Consider the following 23,396-nt stretch of genomic DNA (forward strand, 5'->3'; position numbering starts at 1 on the left):
TGGCGGCTGCATTAATTGCTATTTGCCCTGGTTATATCTCAAGGTCGGTGGCGGGCTCATATGATAACGAGGGTGTTGCTATTTTCGCTTTGCTGCTTACTTTCTATTTATTTGTTAAGGCTGTCAATACGGGCTCACTTGCTTGGGCTCTGGCCTCAGCTTTTGGATACTTTTATATGGTTTCAGCATGGGGTGGTTATGTCTTCATTATTAATCTGATCCCTCTGTACGTGCTGGTTCTGTTGATTACTGGAAGATATTCGATGAGGTTATATGTAGCTTATAACTCCATGTATGTGCTGGGAATGTTACTTGCAATGCAGATTCGTTTTGTGGGCTTTCAGCATGTCCAGTCTGGAGAACACATGGCGGCAATGGGAGTGTTTTTCTTGATGCAGGTGTGTTTTCTGGTTCCTGAGAGCAAATATACTATTTGGACAATACTTGATGCCGTCAAAAGCTTTAAATAATTACTCAGAAGGGAGTTTGAGAGTTTGAGTGAATCTTTTTGCTTGGGCACATGAGTGTAGAAAGCTTGCTTTATATGGCATAAGATACAGCTAAGCTCTAGTTTGTAGAAATTGATGAAGATTAATTTGGTTTTAGATTAAGTCTCTCTCCTTTGCTGGATAGCAAAGAAAATGGCATCCTTCTATAAAGAAACCAAAAATTGTATTTTTTAATTGCTCCGTAGAATAACCGCCTTTGACACAGAATCTAATATATTTGCTAAGATGCCAGCAATTGAGTTTTTCTCATGGAATATCTGGGACTTGATTTCTTGAACATCTGACTATATCCATGGACCACTCTATTCTTTTACTAATCTATATATTGGTGAGATCTTTTTTGCTTACTTTTGATTTGGAGAGGTTGAAAACTTCAGATGGTGATATTTATGGGCACTGACCTCCAATTGCTGTATGTGTAAAGGACATCTCTAAGGAGGGGATGGTGGTGGTTCTTTGTTTGGATCTATATGAATCTGGCTCTCTGTTTATCTTCATTTCCTTTTCATATGTCTTCTGCAGAGAATCCATATATACCACTAACTTTCAACTTCCTGTACAGGTGTTTTACTTCTTAGACTGGGTGAAATACCTGCTAAATGATCCAAAGAAATTCCACACCTTCCTGAGGATCACAGTGACCAGTGCAGTAGGTTTGGGTGTGATAGCTCTGGGAGTTGGCACTGCCTCTGGATATATTTCTCCATGGACTGGTCGATTTTATTCTCTCCTGGATCCAACTTATGCCAAGGATCACATTCCAATAATTGCTTCGGTCTCTGAGCACCAGCCTACAGCATGGTCATCATTCATGTTTGATTTTCATATATTATTGCTTCTTTTCCCAGCTGGTCTATATTTCTGCTTCAAACGTTTATCAGACGCCACTATATTCATAGTGATGTATGGTCTCACTAGTATGTACTTCGCTGGAGTCATGGTGCGGCTAATACTCGTTGCGACACCTGCAGTATGCCTTATTAGTGCAATCGCAGTCTCAGCCACCATAAAGAATCTAACTCAGCTTGTGAGGGCAAAGGGCAAACCTAATCCTGTTGGCCCTGGTAAAGGAACAAGTGGCACCAAAGCTTCCTCTAAGGTTGGTATCTTATGCTTACTTTTACTGATCCACATGATTTATGCAAGTTATTTTGGTACTCTTCCTTGTGCATTTATTGTGCATAGTAGAATGTGTTTCTGATTGTTTTAACTGTCCACGCCGGAGGTCCCAAGTATTCAACTGAATTTTGATGTTTTTATGTTACAACTGCAATATGCTTTTAATTGGTGGATTCAACTGTCAATTTCTTGTACCTGGTGATAGAAAGTTCTCTTGTTTTTCTGTTGGTGCAATGTTCTTCTACAACTTTCAGCATTAGTTGCTTAGTGTCATTTCTGAATTCTGGCATGTGATCTTGAATACTGAAATGAAAATAGAACATTTTAGTCATCTCAGTTTATCTTTAAAAAATATGCATATGATGGGCATCCAACTGCGTTATCGACCTAAAAGCTTATGGAATAACTTACCAGACATTAATTTATTTGATCTTATGGGTGAATATGTATACCTAGGCATTTTAGATTTCTCTTGTCCTATGTTTTACCTTTTAGATCACTTCCTGAGACCGACGATGAAGTTATTTGCATCTTGGGCCTTTGTCCGTTCAATTTTTTTTTTATTGTGTCTTATCAAAACTTCTGGATAGTAGTTCCTTATGTTAGTTAAAAGTCTACACATTAATTAACATCTTGTTATTTCACAAACAGGGTTCCCCAGATCAGTCTATGCCTTTCCAAAGAAATGGTGCTATCGCATTGCTTCTTGGAGTGTTTTACTTGCTTACCAGATATGCTGTCCATTGTACTTGGGTTACATCAGAGGCATACTCATCTCCATCAATTGTCTTAGCTGCTAGGGGTGCCCATGGGAACAGGGTGATTTTTGATGACTACCGTGAAGCATATTTTTGGCTGCGACAGAACACTCCTCCAGATGCCAAGGTAATGTCTTGGTGGGATTATGGTTATCAGATCACCGCCATGGGGAACAGAACAGTTATTGTTGACAACAACACTTGGAATAACACACACATCGCTACCGTTGGACGTGCTATGTCATCCTATGAGGACGAAGCATATGAGATTATGAGATCACTGGATGTTGATTATGTATTGGTTGTTTTTGGAGGTGTTACTGGTTATTCTTCTGATGATATTAACAAGTAAGAACTTAGATATCTAACTAGTAATTCTTTGCTTCTAAGTGCTCCAATATGTTTTTTTTTGCTTAACTGGAAAAAGTCTTTGGTTCTAACACTGGTATACACATGTAGTTTTTGTTTTTACTGGACAAACTTTTAATCCAATTTATAGGTGTGACAGGAGAGGGATAGAATTTGCATTATATTTCATCGAATTTTCAGGTACTTGAAATCATGTTATTTGACAGAATATGTGGTTATACTGTGCAAGTTAATATTCATGAAAATCATACCTGGAATTGGAACCTCAATGGTGAGAAGCCCCTTTGCGATGTCATGCGGTGTATGTAAGATGCTAATGCCCAACTTGACTGAAAATGGAAAATACTGGTCACACGCTAATAAGATTGTTAATCTTACTTAACCACTAAGCTAAAATGTGTGAAATGAAGGCTATTGTTCTCATTAATCTTTTTATGTATTATTGCTCGACTGATTTTAACCGATGGAATATACAACTCTAAATAGTCTTTGGATATACATGTGTAAATGCAGTGCGTGCATAAGAACTATTTGTTCTGATTTCATTTCCTTGTATGAATATTTCCCCATTGATGGTTTATCGCCTTTCTCAAACTGATATGACCATTTTATGTCAGATTCTTGTGGATGGTAAGAATTGGAGGTGGAGTTTTTCCTGTAATTAAGGAACCAGATTACCTTGTTAATGGAGAGTATCGTGTTGACAAAGGCGCAGCTCCAAAAATGTTGAACTGTCTAATGTAAGTTGATTTTCAAGTCTACCTGTTGCTGAAGAATGATCTTAAATTAAATTTTCTTGTTGACGGGAGAAGTATTATAACCTGATTCTATCAATTTATTTTAGCAGTAACCATTATAAGTTCTGCCTTTGTTTTGCAAAGTTCTAAAGGTTGTTAGGATGTAAATACAATTAACCAATAGATGCAAATGCCCAGACTCAATATAGCTAAAAGGTTATACCGGATGGTAGTAGGTCCTTCCACCAATGTACTCCAACAAACAGAATATTTCAAAATTACACCTTTTCTCATGCTTTTTAGAATTTACATATTGCATTTCTTAAATTTCTATTAATTTGAGTAGTCCAGGGAGCATATCCTCTGGATATGTACGCACTGCATTCTGTACTGCTGGCTTCTATGCCTCCACATGTAGGGATGGATCCAGAAACAAAAGTTTGAGGGAACCGAAAAGTTATAAATTGAGTTCACAATATCGAGAGGCAATTAAAATTATTGGCTGTACACTTATTGTGGTTGAAGCTAGTTGGTGTTGGTGCATGTACTGTTATTTGTTTATGCGCCCTGCTGCGTCTATATAAATGGTTTGCTGACACTTCAATTTATACTTTTGTGCTGTCAACATATTGCAAGAGATTAATACTTTACATGGTGATTACCTATGATGCATGGACATGATATGACACGGCGACACGGAAAATTTAAAAAAAATAGGGCAGGGCACGGCATGGCACTGCACTGGTACTGCTATGTACAATATTTTTTTATTATATATATTCTCAATTTCTCATAAAATTAAAATATTCCCATTTTTTCATAAGCATGTCTTAATCTAAATTCTTAACCAAATGTGGCTTAAAAAATTTACATAATCAGTTTATTTTAGAAAGTATGCAATGAGAATTTTCTAATAATCCAAATTAGTTAAATCATCATGACATCTCTCGAATTTTTAGTAATTTCATTCCAAAACTTTTAGTTTGAGGGGAGTGATTTAATTTTTTTCTTTTTTATTAAGCCTAGAACTCTCTTTTTAAAGACAACCCAAAACATTTTGAAATTATAAAAAAAGAAAACTAAACGTGTTGGACACCGTGTCCCTTTTTCTTTTCTAATTTATTTTTTCAGATACACGGATGCCGTGTCCGAAGTGTCCGTGTCCGACATGTGTCCCGGGTAATTTTTTGGAGTGTCCGTGCATTACAGGTGATTACCCATAAAAGTTTGTATATACAGAGTTTGAGCAAAGGTTGCTAAGGAATGTTTAATCCATTCTCAAGAGACAACTAGTATGCTTGGGAAGAAAAGCTGCATCCATGCACATAGAATGAACCTATGTTGTTCACAATATCCATGTTTTAGCACTTAAGGGGAGATTGGTATGCATGAATGGAATTTGGTGGGATAAAGGTAGGAGAGGAATGTTTTTAGTATATTGTTCCTATGTTTGGTATAATGAAGGAATAGGAAAAGGAATTGAATAAAAAATTTTCAAATCACTTGTTTATATGTTTGGTGAATAGTAATGAAAATTTTAGGTGAAAAAGAAATATACACAAGTTTTGTTAAATAAGAAATATTATTTTGAAATATTAAATTAATTATAAATTTACAGTATATATTTTAAAGTTTTCATTTATTAGATATTCAATAAATACTTATTATTTACAACATATACCATGCATATAAAAAATATAGAATAAATATTGACAAATTACATATATTGTTATATAATGGTTTATACTTATAGTAAACATTTGGTAAAATACTTGTTAGTATGAACCTGCCTTCATATTATTTTTAATAATATTTAAGAATTTAAATTATTCATGTTATATACTTATAACACATATTTAAATATTTTATTATTTGTATTTGTTATATACAATGCCATTATTGTATGACTTGACTTATATATTCTGAAGCTTACTTTGGTGCTAAGGAATACAGCATGTATGTACTATCCTAATTTTGTTGTACTTGTGGTTATGAAGTGCTTGCTTGCATGAAAAGTTTTGATGGAGTGACTAGATTGACTCTTCTTAGTGTTAAGATTTCTAACTTCAGATGATATCGGTTCTGTTGATTTTTTGTTGATATATCGTGTGGTTTTGGATTAAATCAATCTCTAGTTGAATTTGAAATTGTTAGTACATGCAAGATGAAATTACTCCGCATCTCCCACTTTCATAATGATATTGTCCCTCTAATATTTTCACCTCTTGATTAGGTACAAGCTATCTTATTATCGATTTGGTGAGCTGACTACAGAATATGGAAAGCCTCCCGGGTGAGTTGACTGTTTACCAACCCAATCCCCCTCTGTGCTAATTGGGTCAGAGAAATGCCAATTAGAGATTTTCCTTGTTTGTTGAACTAGGATGATATTTTTGCTTTTTGCTTGTATCTGCATTTTAGGTGAGCTAATGAATCTAGTAAAGTTAAATGGCTATTTGCTTTCACGAGAAAACATGATAACACTTCTATTTTCTCCCAGTTATAATTATTTATTGTGTCCAAGTATTTAGGCATGAATCGGGTAGAAACCTGCAATATGATAGGCTTATAATCTAAATACTTTTATGTAATGTTCTCTTTTAGAGGAAAGCTGTGCATAGTATCCGAAGATGGCAATCTTTGGCTTCTGATGAAAAGTGCAATCTGCATTAGATGATGGGAAAACTGATAAAGAAAAGGATAATGCAAGTTTCATCTACTACTTGGAGTTAATTCTATGGAAACACTTTTCTGTTATGCACAGTGGGAAAAAACTCTTATCCTTATGAGCATCTGGTGACACCTAGTTGTGCAAGTCCATTTATATAGACAGAAAACAAATTGTCTGGAAGGATATTGGGAGATATGTGGCTTACCTGAAGCCTTCACTCTAAAGAGTATCTGAAATTATCTCGAAATTCTTATTTCCATTTCCTGGTGATATCAATTTTTTCTTTCTTTTTGTTACAATTTTCTCGGTGATATCTGGTGCTGTACAATTCTATACATGTTGGCAGCATAGTTGAGTTTCTTATGTCATGGAAGATAGTTAATACAACCAATATAATTCTTTAAAAAGTGCACCACAACATATTGTTTTCCTGTGTTTGTTAGATGAGAATATGGGATAGATTGAGAAATCAACATAATGTTTGGTAGATCACCACCATATCAGGTATGCAGCGCCAAGTAAATGTGAACATGTAAATACAAGTTGGGAATATTGTGGTGTGAATGTTTATTGTTTCGTCATATTTTTACATCCCAATTGATAATGTTTAAATATCTGTAATTGGCAGTATAATACGCTTTTGACTTCACTAGATGTATTACTGTTGTATTTATTTTGATTTTAACAGATACGACAGAGCACGGGGAGTTGAAATTGGAAATAAAGATATAAAGCTAGAACACTTGGAAGAGGCCTTCACAACGTCGAACTGGATAATCAGAATATACAAGGTCAAACCCCCAAATAATAGGTGGTGATCAACTCACACTCTAGCTCTTGCGGGACTACACATGTTACAGTAGTGCTGAGTTTATGGCTTAGGTTAAATAGACCGTTGTAGGGTTCCATTTTGGAACTGTTGAGGTTCCAAATTTTCTGGGTTTTATATTTCTTTAAGGTTTTATTTTGCCCTTTCACCTCATTACTGTAACTGGAAGGTACTTACTAACTAGTCGCCAAAGCAACAATCCTTGGATGTCAAAGTGCAACATCAATGCTATTTGTAGGCTTGTTGAGTGCGCATGGAATATGAAGCAGTTGACATGAGTTCCTATTGCTCTTTGTTTCATATTTTCCCCCCAGATATGGGATTATGTGCTGCTTGCTCTACTGGGAATCTAATACACCATTGGGATTATCTATATATTTTCCGGAGCAGTATTATTTGTGTTCACATTACTTTCTATTAAAAAAGTGGACATCTGAAGAAAACAAAGCAGCGCTGGATATAATAGTACAAATTTTCAAACATCAAATAAGCCAAACTAGCTGAAAGATACAATTAGTTGGTTATTTGAAAGCAGATAACTTCCTCGCTTCTTTGCTCAGTGAAGCAAAGAAAATTCTCGCTTGACTACCTATTAAAAGAGGCAAAACAATAAGTTTGCAGCCATTTCAGTTATAGAAAAGAAATCTCATGCATATAATCACATGCTCTGGGAAAACTTTATTTTCAACATATTTTGATTCTTCAAATTTGTGGCTTTTTTGATTTTATTCAAGCGTATGCCCAACAGCAACAAGTTATTTTTTCATGCAGAACATAACATAAGACAAGAGGTTGAGTTTTCCTTTACAAAGGAGAAGTAGTGAAGAAGGCTAAGGATCACAATTGCATCACATCCATCATACAATCAGAATGCTGTTTCCATATGAAAAATGTTATGGACAAAACCTACATGAGTACATTGTTTCTTTCAGGGCGTGAGCTCTAGTAACATCCAGAGTGTGTCAAATGATATGTGTACTCAAATCACAAACCACTCGAGAAAAGAGATCCAGAAAAACTGAGCCACGATTTCTATAGGGTGTTTAAAGTGAGAATAGCAAACTATACCTACTTTTATTTATGAACCACCAGTAAAAGTGCTCTATTGCTACATTGAATGTATACAAATATTCCTTTTATCAACTTGTTACACATCGATGAACACTTCTCCACTGCATCCCTGCAAATAGGAAGAAGGAACTCAATCAACTAAAAACATTAGACATGCCAATCAGAAACACGATTGAACTTGTTTCCCCAGTCATACTAAAGTTTTATCATACCAGATTAGATCAGTGAAACATCTGAAAATTGAACTAAGACATACAGTGATTTAAGGTAGTTCCACCTAAGACAAATCAGAAGACTAAAAATTGAATATTGTCCAGTCAAAGCAAGTGGATTTTCCAGTATGTTCCTCACTAATGCAATTATCCTTGTTAAGTATGGATGTCAGAATTATGTACTAAGAATTATAAATTGCAGGGAATCAAATTCGAAATGGAAAATGCAAGACAAAGTCTCAATCCTTGTTACCGGACGCATTGTATTCTACCTTGCAAATGAACCCACCCAGCCACCAGTGTATAAACTATAAAGTGCCAAAAGATGCTACAGGCAAAATGCAATATTTGAATAAAAACTATAAGCGATGTATAACTGTGGATAACCAGTTGACAAAGAGAAGCCGGGGCCATTTTCTTCTGAATCAGAAATCATTATCCTACTGCAGGCTGGCTATGTGCAGAAAAGCCCAATCAAGATGTGACAATGCAACTGGATCTTTGGTGTTCATTTATTGGCTGCTGTTCAATTGCTTTCTATACATACAGGAAGAGTTGTGCTGCTTAACAGCAAAAGAAAACATTTAGCTCCAAACTGTCAGTCTTACGGTGGCCTAAACTTAAAAGACCAGAATTCTGCTAGAGTACCAAACAGTACCCCAGATTACCACCAAGGCCCATATATTGCCATCTTATGGTTCAGGTAAAATCTGTTCCAAGCAGATTAAATACTGTTATTGAGGGACTTATCGATGAATATCATAAAAACCAAAGGTAACCCAGGTTTGCTATTGCACTGAACATAAAAGGTTTTAGTATGGAAGGGATTTCTTTTTCGAAGCGGAGTTCCATTATTTCACCATGAAATACATAACATGAGTGAGCAGCTTTCTCTAAAAGCATTAGCGTTGGCAGGGATAAAGGGATGAAGTTCCTGCTGCTTCATGTTTGTTTGGAACTTTACTTGAAGAATAAGGTTTCAGCTTCCATCATGCATGCAAACATCAAATGCATAGTTAGCCAAAAAGTTATTCATAGAAGGCCACCTCAGCAGCGTATACTTAATAGAATGATATGAACAGTGAATTAAAATGCAACTGTCTTGACTAATAAAAAATGTTAAGTATTGTGGAGTATATGCAGCAGGCTAGAGAACCAAAAAGATCACATTGAATGTTGAATTCATTGATTGGAATTTCAGCACGCATCCATCCTTGTTTAAAACACTAAAGAGCGCCTGCATAACTTCCAGGCCGGAAAGTAGGGATCACAAAACGATGGTGGATGAACTAGTCCAGATAAAGAAGCTGGTTTCTAACGAGTTCACTCGTGCTGAAAGGCTCAGGTGAATTCATAATAACATAGCAGTATAACTGTACCAGGCATCCATTAGTTCTGTCTTGTAAAGTAATTGATCACATCAAAATGCATTGATAAAATTTCTTCTCAAAGACCTGAGCTAGGAGACACCTAGGGAAAGTTTAACAGGGAAAACCCTCTTGCACAAGGCAGTTCAGTAAGTTGGATTAAACAAATTACGAATGAAAATGCAGATGGCAGCCATGGCAAAGATAAAAGATATACCTTGACCAACATGACAGCTCAATTGTGGCATTGTAAAAATAGCATTTCTCAGTAATACACATTTTCAGGATTTTGGTAAATGTGAAATCAATTTCACTTTAGAATATAGATGACAACCATTCTCATAACAGACTTTTCAAGCAACCCAAAAAATCAAATAATGTTGCCCATATGGAAAATAACTTCTCATACCCCTACTACATTCAAGCCCTGCAAATTTTACAGATAACTTAATAAAAGCAGTAAGTATTCTCAACAAAAATAAGTAAAGTAGACAGACAAGTACATCACCAACATACGTCAGTCGAGGTCTTCTTCTCTGGCCTGCCTTCCTCCTGCTCCTGAGCCAGTATTGGGTGCTCCAGTATTACTGTTGTTGGTGCTGTTATTCCCTCCATCATTGCCCTCAGCTCCTCCCCCACTGCTGCTAGTCTCTGCTGGTGAACCAAGCCCTCTAAAAAGCCACGGTAGAGATATTCTAAACCTCCTTTCCACCATCCTCGGCGTCGTACTATTGTTGTTATCATCTCTATTCTCCTGACTTCCGGCAGCAACCCCCAAGCCTATATTACTGATATTACTGGTCCTATTACTATTATCATTCATCTGTCCGGTTCTTCGGTTTTCATAATCTGGATCATCAGTAGGGAGCTCATATCTACAGACCGGGCAAGAATTATGCAACTCAAGCCAAGGCAATATACAGTCCTTGTGATAGATATGCTTGCAAGGCATCTGCTTTGCCTCCTCATTTAACTCAAAGCTATCTTTGCACACAGCACATTGGGATGAATCCGAAGGCAACATCTCTTCTGTAATCTTTATATTTGGCAATCCCTCCACCGCAGACTTAGAAGCGGGTGGCGTCCCATATCGATTCGGATCATTCTCCGCAAGTTGCTGAATCAATTGCTCTAAACCAGGCCCAATGAAATAATCCCCTAAATTCGTAGGAAGTCTAAAATCCATGCCGCCGCCCATCCCTCCACCGCCCGGAGCTTCGAAAACAAGCTGAATATTTGCCCCCCTCGCCTGAAGATTATTCATGTAGTTACTAAGAAAAGCAAAGGGATTAAATTCATTCGGGGATCGTGTGCCAAAAAGCGCAGATAGATCATCGAACCCATCAACTCCGCCCCCGGAGGAGATGGAGAAGGAGCCGCCGGCAGGGGCGGCAGAGGAAGAAGAGAAGACAACAGGAAAACCACCAAAGGCGGCGGAGGCAGGAAAGTCCTCGGCGAAGAAGGGATTAGGGAAGGTGTCAGTAGGGTTTGAGGGGGGCGCAGTTTCTGATTCTTCAAGAAAGCTGCCATCACAATTGGGGCAAACGAGCTCAGCGGTAGGGGAGGGTGGAGGCGTGATTGTGACGTGGCGCTCGCATTGATAGCAGAAATATTGGCGCGGGGCGGCGGCGCCTCCTCCGCCACCAGGAATTCCCGGCGAAGACATGGTTGTTGGTGAGAGAGACAGAGAGAATATTCAATTTTTGATATTTTTGGGAGAAGAAAATAAAACGAACTAAAGGAAGGGAAGTGTGAGAAAAACGTGTGGATGTGATGTGAAAATGATTCTCTTATGATTTCTCCAATTCCATACAATGCCACCTAAAGTCGCAACTCCAATCCAACCTTCGGAAATGGTTCAGCTGGTTGTTGTGATATCGCATTCAAACTCACATTTTTTAAAATAATTTTCTTTTAGGCGATGTCAACAAAATTTTCTTCTATAATCCACCACATGTTCATCATACATAGACCAAAGGTAATTGCCTAACACAAATAAAAGGGATGATGCACTGCCACCCCTGAGATTTTGTATAATTATACATAAATAATAATTGCATTTAAAAATAATTACATTTACACTCCTTAATTTATAATCTATTTACACAAATCACTCCTGTCTTTTGCATAATTACACAAACTACCTTGACAACCAAAAAAACATGGGTAGCTTGTGTAATGTGCTAACATTTTTAGGGTGTTTGTGTGTGTGTAATTTTTCAAAAAAGTAAGGGGTGGTTTGTGTAAATGATAATGATATTTTGATGGGTGTATATATAATTATCTAAAGAGGTGGTTTGTGTAAACAGCTCATAGATCAAGGGGTTTAAATGTAATTATCCCTTGCATTTATGAACTCTAACGTTAGTTTCTATCTAACAAATAGATCTTTTCGTTAGTCAAAATTTATTGTATTGACAAAAAATTGCAAGAAAATTCATATTTATATCCAATTGATTATTACTCATTTATTACATGCCAAATAAATCTTTCATGATCAAAATACTGTTATAAATGTAAAGATATACCTCTTAACATGCATTATCTTGTGAAAATATAAAATAGTGGTTTGGTAAAAAGATAAAAATAAAAATTTTAACCTGCGATAGGTCGTAATAACTTAATCGAATGTAAATAAGATTTTCATTAAAGTTTTTGCTAGTTTGATGAATTTTGACTAACATATTGGTTTATTTTTTAGATAGAAACAAACGGTAGGAGTATTAAATGTAATTTCTCAAACCACTGAAAATTTATATATAATTACACAAAATTCCAAAAAATTGATAGTATAATTATCGAAACGTATGTATTATGAGATCATATATGACTTGACCTATATATTCCTTCAAGATAAAATTCGATTATTTTTGCTAAATTAAATGATTAGTATCCAAAATATATAAATATTTAAAAGAAGTTTACTTTTGGAAGTATTATATAATGAATTGTTTACTTTTGTGTATGGGTATAATATTAAATAGGGATTAGGGGCTAAATAGATTATTGATAGGGTAATATAAATTAATAGAAAAAAATATAATTTACCCCATGTGATATGAGGAATGAATAAAAAAATTAATCTAAAAAATAAAATAGCAAATCACCCCCTATATTTTGAAAAAAAAAAAATTACGCACTATTGATACGGGTAGTTTGCTTCATTTATTGAAACACAGGGGAAATTTACAAAAAAAAAAATCATAAAGATATTTACTTATTTCACGTAACACAAGGGGATAAATTACATTTACCTTAAATTAATAAGATTCATCCGTCGATGATTTCAGTTTGCGTAAATGGTGAAAATAATTATTTATTATTTGAATTTTTAAATTAAATTATTTATTATTTATTTAGTAATTTTTTCATTCAAGTCTAGAGATAAACAAACAAATTTAGATATAATTTAAAAATATAAAATGGATTATGAACATTATGACTATGCTAATGCATTATTTTAATTTTCAAAATGTGCAAACTTGTAGATTTTGAATTCGCCCCTCGTTGTAGTAATAGTATTATTTATTTCATTATATATTGTATTTTATTTGCAATGATTACTAAACTAGTTTAAAATTCAATACAAAAAAAATATGATATTAGTGAAAAATATTAAGTGATAATTTTAAAATTATCATTGAAAAATACATATATACATATTAACTGAGGATAATTTTGATTTTGTTATTATATTATTACTAATAAAAAGAATTACACATAAAGTTAGCAGTGTGAAATTAACATCTATAGTGAAAAAAACTTACTAACAACACAATATAATAACACAAATTATTTATTGTCACCAGGTCATCACAAAGCACTCTTAGTCCACAGAGCCAGCTTATGGCATCATGCAACACTCATGCGCCTGTTGTGTTGCCTTTCCATATATAGTATTAAAAACTATATAAATTTTCATTTCTCGATCGCACACTTTTAAAAAAATTAATCGCAACGTTATTTAAATGAGTTCGATAACAATTTTTTCTCTTTAACTTACTCTTATCTGGATATAAGTTTCATCAAGTGTTCCTGAACAACCCTATTGCAAAAGTGAACAAGATAGACAAATTATCCATCTTGTATAACCTAAAAAGCACTAAATAAATGTAATTGAATGTTACATAAGAATGAAGCATAAAGCCTTGTATTGCAACCAAAATACCCTTAGCACACCCTACATAGTAAAAATTCATGCACAATTGGTGCTCAAATTAATAACACATATCCAAATATGTGTTTAGGAATTGGGGAGCAAACCCGGAAAAGGCGCTAAATTTTTATCATAGGCTAGAGATTAGGGATATTTTTGATATTTTTATTTTTCACAAATAATATAATAGAGATTGCACATTAAATAAAATTGTGCAGTATAAACGGAGTAAGCTTACTATATTTCGATTTTATTAAGATTTATCACGAGTTCAGTTGATATTCACCGTTGCACTAAATTTTAAAAAAAATGAATGATAATGATAGATTATGGCCGCGATCTACCTTTAGGAAGTAAACTAACCCTAAAATTTTATCTGTAGAGAGTAAAAAGGAAACGGAGCTTGTTCAAAAAAAAAAAAAAAAAAAAAAAAAAGCATAAAGGGGTGAAATTGACAATTCGGTTGAGTTTCTTCTGGTAATAGGAAAATTGGTCTGGCATAATCAATCATGACCTCCTCTATAATTTGGTTCCGAGAAACGCCGCGGGGGCGCGTGGCGTTTAAATGGCATCTCGAACGCTGATCTCAAGGGCTACTCGAATCAAGGCGAAACTGGAAACGGCGCTGCAGGCCGCCGTTTTGGAGGTTGAGGACGTCTCCTACCAGCACGCCGGCCACGCCGCCATGAGAGGAATTGAGGGCGGCGCCAACGAGACGCATTTCAATGTGAGTATCGTCTCCACCAAATTCGAAGGCCACAACCTTGTAAAGCGACACCGTATGGTCTACGATCTCCTCTCCGATGAGCTTCAGTCCGGTTTGCACGCTCTCTCCATTACCGCCAAGACCCCTAAAGAAGCTGGCCTTGGTGTCGGCGCTGATAAAGTGTAATTAATAGTCTCGTGATCCATGAATTTTATGATACCGAAAATGCCAATGTATTTAGCATATCTTGCTGCATTCATGTGGTGAACTGGTACTAGTTCGAATGAATCATTTGATTAATGGGAAACTTTTGGTTGTTGTTGCAATTTTGCCTGAATTGTGTGAGATCGATTGGATTAATTGGGTAACTCGTTTTTTTATCTGATTGAGGTGGTGGTCGAAAGGGATTATTAAGTCAAGAATTGGAAACTCCTCAGTCAAAAAAAATTGTAGATAGGTATTGAACATCAGGTCAAGTGATTCAGGTTATGTATTTAAATCCACAGTCGAAAATTTAGAAAAATAAAAAATGTTTTCAGCAGCTTTTTGACATCTGTACTGTATTAGGCTAGCTATTATGGATATGGATTCCAATAATTGATGCCAAGATGCAAGCGTGAGTATGGGAAGATTTTGTATGTTTCCTTCATTAGCTAGGTTAGTTTGCTCCTGTTTTCTTTATAAAGACTAATTTTGTCATGGATGATTAACTTAAGGGGTTGGAATCAGCTAAGTGCTTTCTGGAATTGGTTCATGCTAGTTTAAGACAACTCAAAATAGCGTGGACTAGTTAAATTTGCTGGTATATCTGTTGAATTATTCAGGAAAAGTTGCTCCGTGCATTGCTCTGTTTGTCATTTGCATTCCAGAATTGGACGCCTCATATGATTAAATCTTACAAATAGTATCTCCCTTAACTGAGGATGATGAGTATATGTTTGCTTATGTTTTTCATTGGCTCAAACCCAACCTTGAGTGATCCTAGACTTCTAAATTCTATCTGGAGCTCCTGAAGTTACGCTGATGCTATTCTTGTTTCTTGAAAATCTGTAGAGAAGTCTTCACATATAAGATCACTTTTGTGTTTCCTTTACGGTGGAGATAAATTAGGCATCAATGAGAGGTTTCTTTCTGTCATTCAATACGTTACTTGTCTGTTCATTGATGCAATATTTCTTTTCTCTTTCCATTTCCAACTTTCTTTGTGTATCGTTGCTTTGGTTGTTTTTACTTTTACCTTATTTTCAAGATAGTACAAAATACAAGTAATGTTTGTCATTGTTTTGTCACAAGTAGCCTTAACTTATCTTTACTTACTTTTCTCTCTTTTAAAAATATTTATGTCAGTCTGACCAAACAAACCTACTTATCTTTGATGTTTTCTCTCTATTTCTCAAAAAACAAAAATCAAGCTGCCAAATGCTTAGTTGTTGGAGAAATCACTGTAACAACATGCTTAGTTGGGTATTGATGTTTCTGAAGCATTATCTTATTGCCTTCTCAGTAGACTAGCGAGTAAATAAGTCTTGCTTACAGTGTCATTGGTCCTAACTGCGCTCTCGTTTCCTTTATAGTATTAGTTCACTATCGTTGCATGCAAGTTTTTATACTAGGCACGCTTGAAAAGATTTGATATCTTCCTGCAACTCTGCTTGTTTTTGTGCAATTAACAGATGAAGTGAAACTGTTGTCCTGTAGTCTAAGTTCATAACCATGATGCTTTTTATGAAGAACAGCTGGAGATTCACATAACTTTATGCCCATTTACTTACATTTGCTACGAAGGAATACTTACAATTGATCTGAAAACTTTGATTTCTCAAATTTGTAGAATTCTTGCAAGCACAGTCCCAACTTGAGAACTGATAATCAAATGTAATAAAAAGGCTTCAACAATGGGCCCGTTGAGACATATCAAATGGCAGGATGTTATTAAGTTGGTGAACAATTCTTAGTTAACTTGGTTGTGGCTTAGTCTGCACCTTTTACATCAAAAAAGAAAAGGGTGTTTGATTGATTGTTTAAAGGGATGAATGGTGTTTTTCTTCTGTCAAAGTATGGAAACAGAGTTCATCATGCAAATTTTCTAGTCTTCTGGATAGTGATATGATCATCATTCATCATTGTATTATCTTCTGGCTGTTCCCATTATATTTTAAAACTAAAATAGTCTGTCTGTATAAATTTCTCAAATAGTACTAGTTAGCAGTACAAAGACAATGTCATGTGCATGTATGTGATAGTTTCTTCATCAAACAAAAATCATTTTTTCCTGAATCTTTTGATGACTATCTTATTTCTTCATTAAGATTGAGATACTTTAATTTACACATGTATTTAAATGTTATAATTAGGCCCCACTCAAATGTAATCAATTATTTCTTTTGGGATTTCTTATCTTTTTTAGCCCACACTTCGGTCACAGACACTTGGAAGTGCCCTATTGCTATTAATTCAAACAAACAACATTTTCTTTCAGATAGTTTATGCAAAGAAGTCATAGTCAATAATTATCATCTTTAATTAATATAATAATAAAACAGTACGTGTCCCTTTTTCTTTGTTTGGTCTGACTACCTAATTAAAATATATATGTATATATATATATATATATATATATAGAATGAGAAGTCAGGATTATTAATTTAATAACTACATGTATATATAGAATAATAATAGGTTGATGGAGCCCTCCACAAATGATCAAGTGGTTGGGAAGCTACCCTGCAGCTGCAAATTCTCTAGAGTTGTTTCTAAATAGTGGGCTAATTTAAATTACAGGGACTATGGAAGTATTGAAATATATATTAATTTTCATATATTTAATTTTTTTGCACTCCTAACTATACCCTATTGAATAATTATTTCATGCATCCTCCACTACATAAATGGAACTAAAATCAATTATTTGACAGATAAGGGTTTTTACTTCACAATATAAATTACTCGTTCATTTTCACCTTCATATCTTTCTTTTCTAGTTCCAATTTCAGGTAATTATATTACATTATATCTAAATAAGCCGACAAGATATCGATTCAATCAATATACTAGTATACTATAAATAATGAAATAAAATTATATAAAATAAGATAAATACTTAAATGTTTTTTACTCAAATCAATGACATCGAATGAATTTCCAAACTCTACATTTGCAGCTGTTTGTCTGCATGCTGAATTGGTAGCTTTAACGCAATTTAAGTAAAAGCGTGCCCATCCAATTACAAACATGCATGATAAAGAAACCCTAATAAGTAATAACCCCATCCTTCCCACTCCTTTTGTTTCAAAATGTAATGGACCATATACACAATGATTAAACAAAAGAAAAAGCCACTTCCGCGGCCGCAAATGGTGGCCCGCCACCATAACCGGCAACCACTCTCCCCTTGCAATAAAGATATACTAGAAAACTTTCTACTTTATATATATATATATATATATATTTAATTACATTTACTATCCCGTATATAAAAAGTCGTCAAAACAAGACTCCATATGTATAAATGACAAACAGTAAATCTTGAATTAATTAGTTTTTAATAATTGTAGGACTCCGGGGCTAAAATTTAAAGGGGTCAAATTTTGTTAAGGTGAACAAAATTAAAATTATTTTTAGTTAAGACTTCTGTTGAGCCATTTTTTTTAATTTTTCATCTATCACGTAAGCACTTACATAAAAAAAATATTAAATTACTTAAAAATAAATTTTGAATTTATATTAGGTATATAATTATAAATTATAAAATAAAATTATTATTTTATTTAATACCAAACTCTCCCCTAATCCATTCTCCCTCCCCCACCTCTCAAATAGAAGGTGGCGACGGAAACGCCGCCCCTAGCAAAAACGGGTGATGATTGTCGCCCCCTTTTGCCGGGCACGACTACCCTGTTGGCCCTTTTGGGGTTGGATTGGGGAGGGTCTGGCGGCGAGGTAGGAGAACGGGGTGGGGTGGGAGAAGAGGGATAGAGATTTAGTTTGAAAATTTAAATTTATATTATATTATCTTATAAGTAATTTTATTTTTTATAATTTTATATATTTTTTTATTGTGTTGATGATATCCTTAAGTTGATTTTTTATTTTTTTAAATTGATTTACTGAGTTATATATTTTATTTTAATTTATAACATATTTTAAAAATTATTTATTATATGCACAGAGGAGCACCGTTTCAATCATATTACGTGATTAGTGATTTACATGTGCAAGTAGTTTGTACTTAATTTGTACTTAAAATTATATAACATTTGTATTTATTCTTCATATATGTATATACATATATAATACTTACAACATGCATACAATATACATAAAGGATAATTACATTTACATTCCCTGACCTATAGTCTATTTACATAAACCCCCCTTATTTTTTGCATAACTACAGAAACTACCTCCGATAGTAAAAAAATAAAAATAATTTGTGCAATGATGCTAACATTTTTAAGGGGTGCATTTGTAATTTTTTAAAAAAAACTAAGGAGTGGTTTGTGTAAGTGATATTGACATTTGGTAGGTGTATATGTAATTATCTAAAAGATAAAAATAATTTGTATAAATAAATCATAAATCAAGAAACGTAAATATAATTAGTCTTATGTATAATTGATTATAATCTAATATATGGGACAAATTTAATTTGATGAGGTGAGGTTAAATTAAATGTATATAGCAGGAGGCATAACCATGCATGCATACACTGTAGATGTATCTTAATGACGCATGCAGCCCTATTCATGTGGATACTCATCATCATGTCCCATGCATAATAATCTCATTAATTTCAGTTCTTGTCCTAATTCAGACCATCTTCTATCCATTGCATTTCCCAAACATGTATTAATTTATAATACTGGAAAACAATATCTACATATATAGACAGAGAATCAATTATTGTATTCAACTCCGACGACATAGGTCTTTAATTTGGGATATAATTATAACAATAGAATGTTAATTGTTGAATGGAAGCCTCCATAACAAGACAACATACAAATTTTTTTTACCACAATCAAATTAATTACAGAGCAAGTGCATTACACTATAAAATTTTTATTCGAACCTGATTTTGACCAACCAATTTAATCTAAAGCAAGTGTGATATACTTGCTCTATTATTGGTCATTTTTCCTAAATTGTACACCAATTACATGACAAGTTTATTGCATGTACTATATAATTAGTTCAAATTTGATCGAGTCAGGTTGAAACGCCGCACTGTATATATATCCCAGACCGTTTTTATTTGCATCAATTAACGTATTTCTTATCCTTTGAAGAGCATAATGTTTAATATGATTCAGAATTATGTCATGATAACAACTAAGTCAAATATAACTGGCATGATATCTCTTCAAGCACATAACATAAAAACATATATTTTTCCAAAATATTTCGACACTAGATAAGCATGCTATGATTCAAAAATGAAAGCAATAAATGAAGGTTTCATCATTTCCCCCAATGTTTAAAATTCAGATCGTTCGTTGAATCGTAAAATTAAGTGGATTATGAGTTATTGATTCAGCCATTGAATCAACTGTGATTGGACCAGTAATGTTTCATTTATGTCGTAAATAATTATTAATATTTTAAAAATAATATTAAATAATAAATAATACTAGTATACTTAACAATCTATCTTTTTTTATATAGAAAAAAAACATTCACTATTTTTTTTTACATTAATAGTTCAATAAGATATACAATATAATAAAATAAATTTAAGAATAAACTAATAAAGATCAAATACAAGAAATAATATTACACATTTTCAAATTTAACAGAAAATCAGATACACTAAATCATAAAAAATAGTCTAAAAAAATAGCAAATCTGAATTGAGAAGAAAAATGAGGATTTTATATTTAGAAATAACATAAAATAATTAAATTTAACAAAAATAATGCATATTTTCAGAAATAATCTATTATCCTATGATAAATAACAAAAAATTAGGGTACTCAACAGAAACAATAACATTTTATAAGAGAAATTAAAAATTTTATTATGTATTTATATTTGATTGTTGATCCGACCAGTTCAATCAACCCAATATCGGATCACATGATTCACCTGTTGAATAACTAGGTCAAACGACTTTCACGAAACAAAAAAATATTTGACTCGTCTGATTTTCTGGTATTAACCAATTCATTTTATAGTTCGATTAACGATTCGAATGATCCGACTGTTCGAGTCGAGCTGGATTTCAAAAGCTTGATTCGCCAATAAAGACTTGTTTCAAGCCATGAAAACGGAATAGATGTTTAGAACAATGAAACATTTATGCAATTTCCAAAAAGATTGATACATGACTATAAAGAAAAGTTAAAAATTGAAATGGATTTAGTATAAAAACATATTAGTTATGGAGCTTGTACTTTATATCATTGGTCTCTAACCTACACCTACCTCGAGACTCGACCACATAATAAATTATTATAACAACATTGTCATATGTATACACACACACACATTGAGTCCATCTCTTTTATGAAGCTTCAAGTTGAATACATTAATTATTGCTTCACACACACACACACACACCAAACTGTGCCAATATATATATATATATATATATGAATATAATTTGTATGTATAGGGTAGGTGTTCCTAATTATGAGACAAACCAAAATTAAGGGACCCTTTTGACAACTTAGCAACAATTATGGCCGTCTCCCTCTTCATTTTTTTTAATCTCCACTCTCAAATTTCAATTTTATCCCATTTTCTTTTTCTTTTTATATTTCTTTTTGCATTTCTTGTGATGGACCATCTATATATTAGCGTTTATTTTTTTATTTTTTTGGTATAGTAGAAGGGTTTATGAGAATATTGCACCAGCTCCATCATTATTCCCCCCACTATATTTATTTTCAGCTATAATAATAAATAGGAGAGTACTCGTGAATATGTAATATTTTCTTATCATTATTCAGTGAAAAATAGAGAGATTTAAACAATAAAAAAATTAAACAAAGTTTTCAATTCAAAGATCAGATGAAGTTTAAGAGGAACTGCATTGTCTAAAAAGCATGCATCGCTAAAAATATTGAGGTTACTTTTGAATCGATCAATTTAAGAGAAAAAAGGATGTGAAATACCTCCGTAAGAAAAGAAGTTGAAATCTATCAGCATTTAACAAATCATACTCTGAAATCATAATAGAAGAATTTGAAGTCCTTTAAATTTAAAAATTAGACAAACAAGTCCAAAATATGCGTTTTTAAGGATTTGAAATCCATAATTTCAAATTCATCAATTGAAATGCAAGCCGAAGCTTGTTTGGTCTTACCCACACCAACTGACCACTGCTTCAATATGTTGATGATTAAACACTTAGTACACTACATCTTATCCATCAAGCAAAGTTGAGAGTGAGGAAGGGTCAGGATTTGATCAAAGATGGAATAATTCAGTAGTAGTTTAATGTTGTTGTTACTTTAGTATGTATATATATAAGGCCATTTTGTGCATCTTCTCCTACCTTGTTGTCTTTACACATCTACCCTTCAAAAGGGCAGTCTTTGGTTCAATATACGGTAGTTTTCCCTGTATACATGGCCTTTTTGTTTGTAGAGAGTTTGGCACAGAACAAGAGCAGAGTTGTGCAAACTGCGATCAAGGCCTTGGAGCTGGTGCTTCTATCAGCCGGCCTCGTTTCCACTCTGCTAATGCTGAAAGGGGCAGTTCAGACTTACTCATGTCAGCTTGTTTTGTCTAACCTAGTTGGTTTTTGGAATTCCATTAGATGTTTCTTGTCTTCTCCTCTCTACATTTGCATCATCATCAACTCCATGGTGGCCTTGATTGCAGCCTCCTCCACTCTCCACCCGCAACAAGAAATCGATATCCATGATTATGATGATGTTAAGGTTAGTCTTGATGATGATGATAACATCCCAATTCCACAACCACCGGCAGAGGCAGATGCGGAACCGGCAACACTGGAGAAGGGGATGTCATTGGAAATGGAAGTGAGTAGTAATGATCAGGGCCAAGACGAGGCAGATGACACGATAGAGGCGACATGGAAGGCCATAACCGGGGGAGGAAAGCAAAGGCCTGAAAGGAAACATTTGAAAAAGAGCGAGACATGGAATGTGCGCACGCCACCACACAGACAGAGTGCTGCTGCAGTGGAAAGCCTTAAATTTTCGGAGGAATTGCTGAAGCCCACCACTGCTCGGAAGGAGCTGAGGAAATCGGAGACGTTTGCTGATTCGGTCATGTCGATCACACGCAGAGGCGGGCTGAGGAGGGATCCGTCGGTCGGCCTAGACGAATTCAACAAGCAAGTGGAAGCCTTCATCAAGAAATTCAACAATGAGATGAGGCTACAGAGGCAAGAATCTGAGCAGAGGTTCTTAGATATGTTGAAGAGAGGAGTCTAGTTCCAGCAATTAGAACAAGTATGTGTAGCTAAGCATATTACATGGCCTGAACCTCTCTAGTCCAATGATTATTGCAGTTGTTATAAGTTACATGGCCTTTCTCCTTCTGCCCTGTTTTGTTCGGATGAAGGTTAATAATGTGATTGATGATTGTGATATTTCGAAAATCGTTCAATATATCATGAATACCATGATGATGATGACAATCTCTGGCATGGAATCTTGCTGATATAATTATACCAAGTGTTTGAAAGTGGTGAGAGAGTATTGTTTAATGTTGGAATGTTTGATTTTGATAACTCACACCCAGTCCAAGAATATTGATAGTCAAACCACGGGGCATTGGAGTTCATTTCAAAAGAAAAGGCATCGGTGCTGGCTTCTGCCTCCCTAAATCAGGGAACCCACTTACTTTAATTTCTTGTAGAAATATCTACGAGTGTTTACCAATGCTCAAACTAACATTTATCAGTTTACTGTTGAAAAT

At 34.2% G+C, this 23,396-nt stretch overlaps 4 protein-coding genes across 6 annotated transcripts in view; 3 read left to right on the plus strand and 1 right to left on the minus strand.

The window, feature by feature from the left end:
* Positions 1-7,369, plus strand: part of LOC105168527 (dolichyl-diphosphooligosaccharide--protein glycosyltransferase subunit STT3B) — a gene marked incomplete in the record, with an annotated part of 9,000 nt that extends 1,631 nt beyond the window's left edge. The window contains 6 exon segments of the mRNA XM_011088652.2: positions 1-398; positions 1,072-1,608; positions 2,280-2,734; positions 3,373-3,495; positions 5,726-5,785; positions 6,852-7,369. Coding sequence (XP_011086954.1) covers positions 1-398; positions 1,072-1,608; positions 2,280-2,734; positions 3,373-3,495; positions 5,726-5,785; positions 6,852-6,981 — 1,703 coding nt within the window.
* On the minus strand, positions 7,811-11,424 carry LOC105168528 (E3 ubiquitin-protein ligase RING1-like). 3 transcript variants are annotated; one of them, XM_011088654.2, is made up of 2 exons: positions 10,151-11,424; positions 7,811-8,172 (listed from the first exon to the last, which is right to left on the minus strand). In XM_011088654.2, exon 1 carries the CDS (start codon positions 11,306-11,308, stop codon positions 10,160-10,162), a length of 1,149 nt encoding a protein of 382 aa, XP_011086956.1. In that variant the 5' UTR covers positions 11,309-11,424; the 3' UTR covers positions 7,811-8,172; positions 10,151-10,159. The 3 variants fall into 3 exon arrangements, with proteins under 3 accessions (XP_011086956.1, XP_011086957.1, XP_011086955.1); XM_011088655.2 differs by having other exon boundaries at positions 10,146-11,424; XM_011088653.2 differs by having other exon boundaries at positions 10,159-11,422.
* Positions 14,326-14,831, plus strand: LOC105168529 (sufE-like protein 1, chloroplastic/mitochondrial). Its single transcript, XM_011088656.2, has one exon. The coding sequence runs from the start codon at positions 14,364-14,366 to the stop codon at positions 14,688-14,690; it is 327 nt and encodes a 108-aa protein (XP_011086958.1). The 5' UTR covers positions 14,326-14,363; the 3' UTR covers positions 14,691-14,831.
* Positions 22,076-22,909, plus strand: LOC105168696. The gene has a single exon (XM_011088827.1). The coding sequence runs from the start codon at positions 22,076-22,078 to the stop codon at positions 22,907-22,909; it is 834 nt and encodes a 277-aa protein (XP_011087129.1).

The sequence above is a fragment of the Sesamum indicum genome, linkage group LG8, assembly GCF_000512975.1.
Source record: "Sesamum indicum cultivar Zhongzhi No. 13 linkage group LG8, S_indicum_v1.0, whole genome shotgun sequence".
Lineage (NCBI taxonomy): Eukaryota > Viridiplantae > Streptophyta > Magnoliopsida > Lamiales > Pedaliaceae > Sesamum > Sesamum indicum.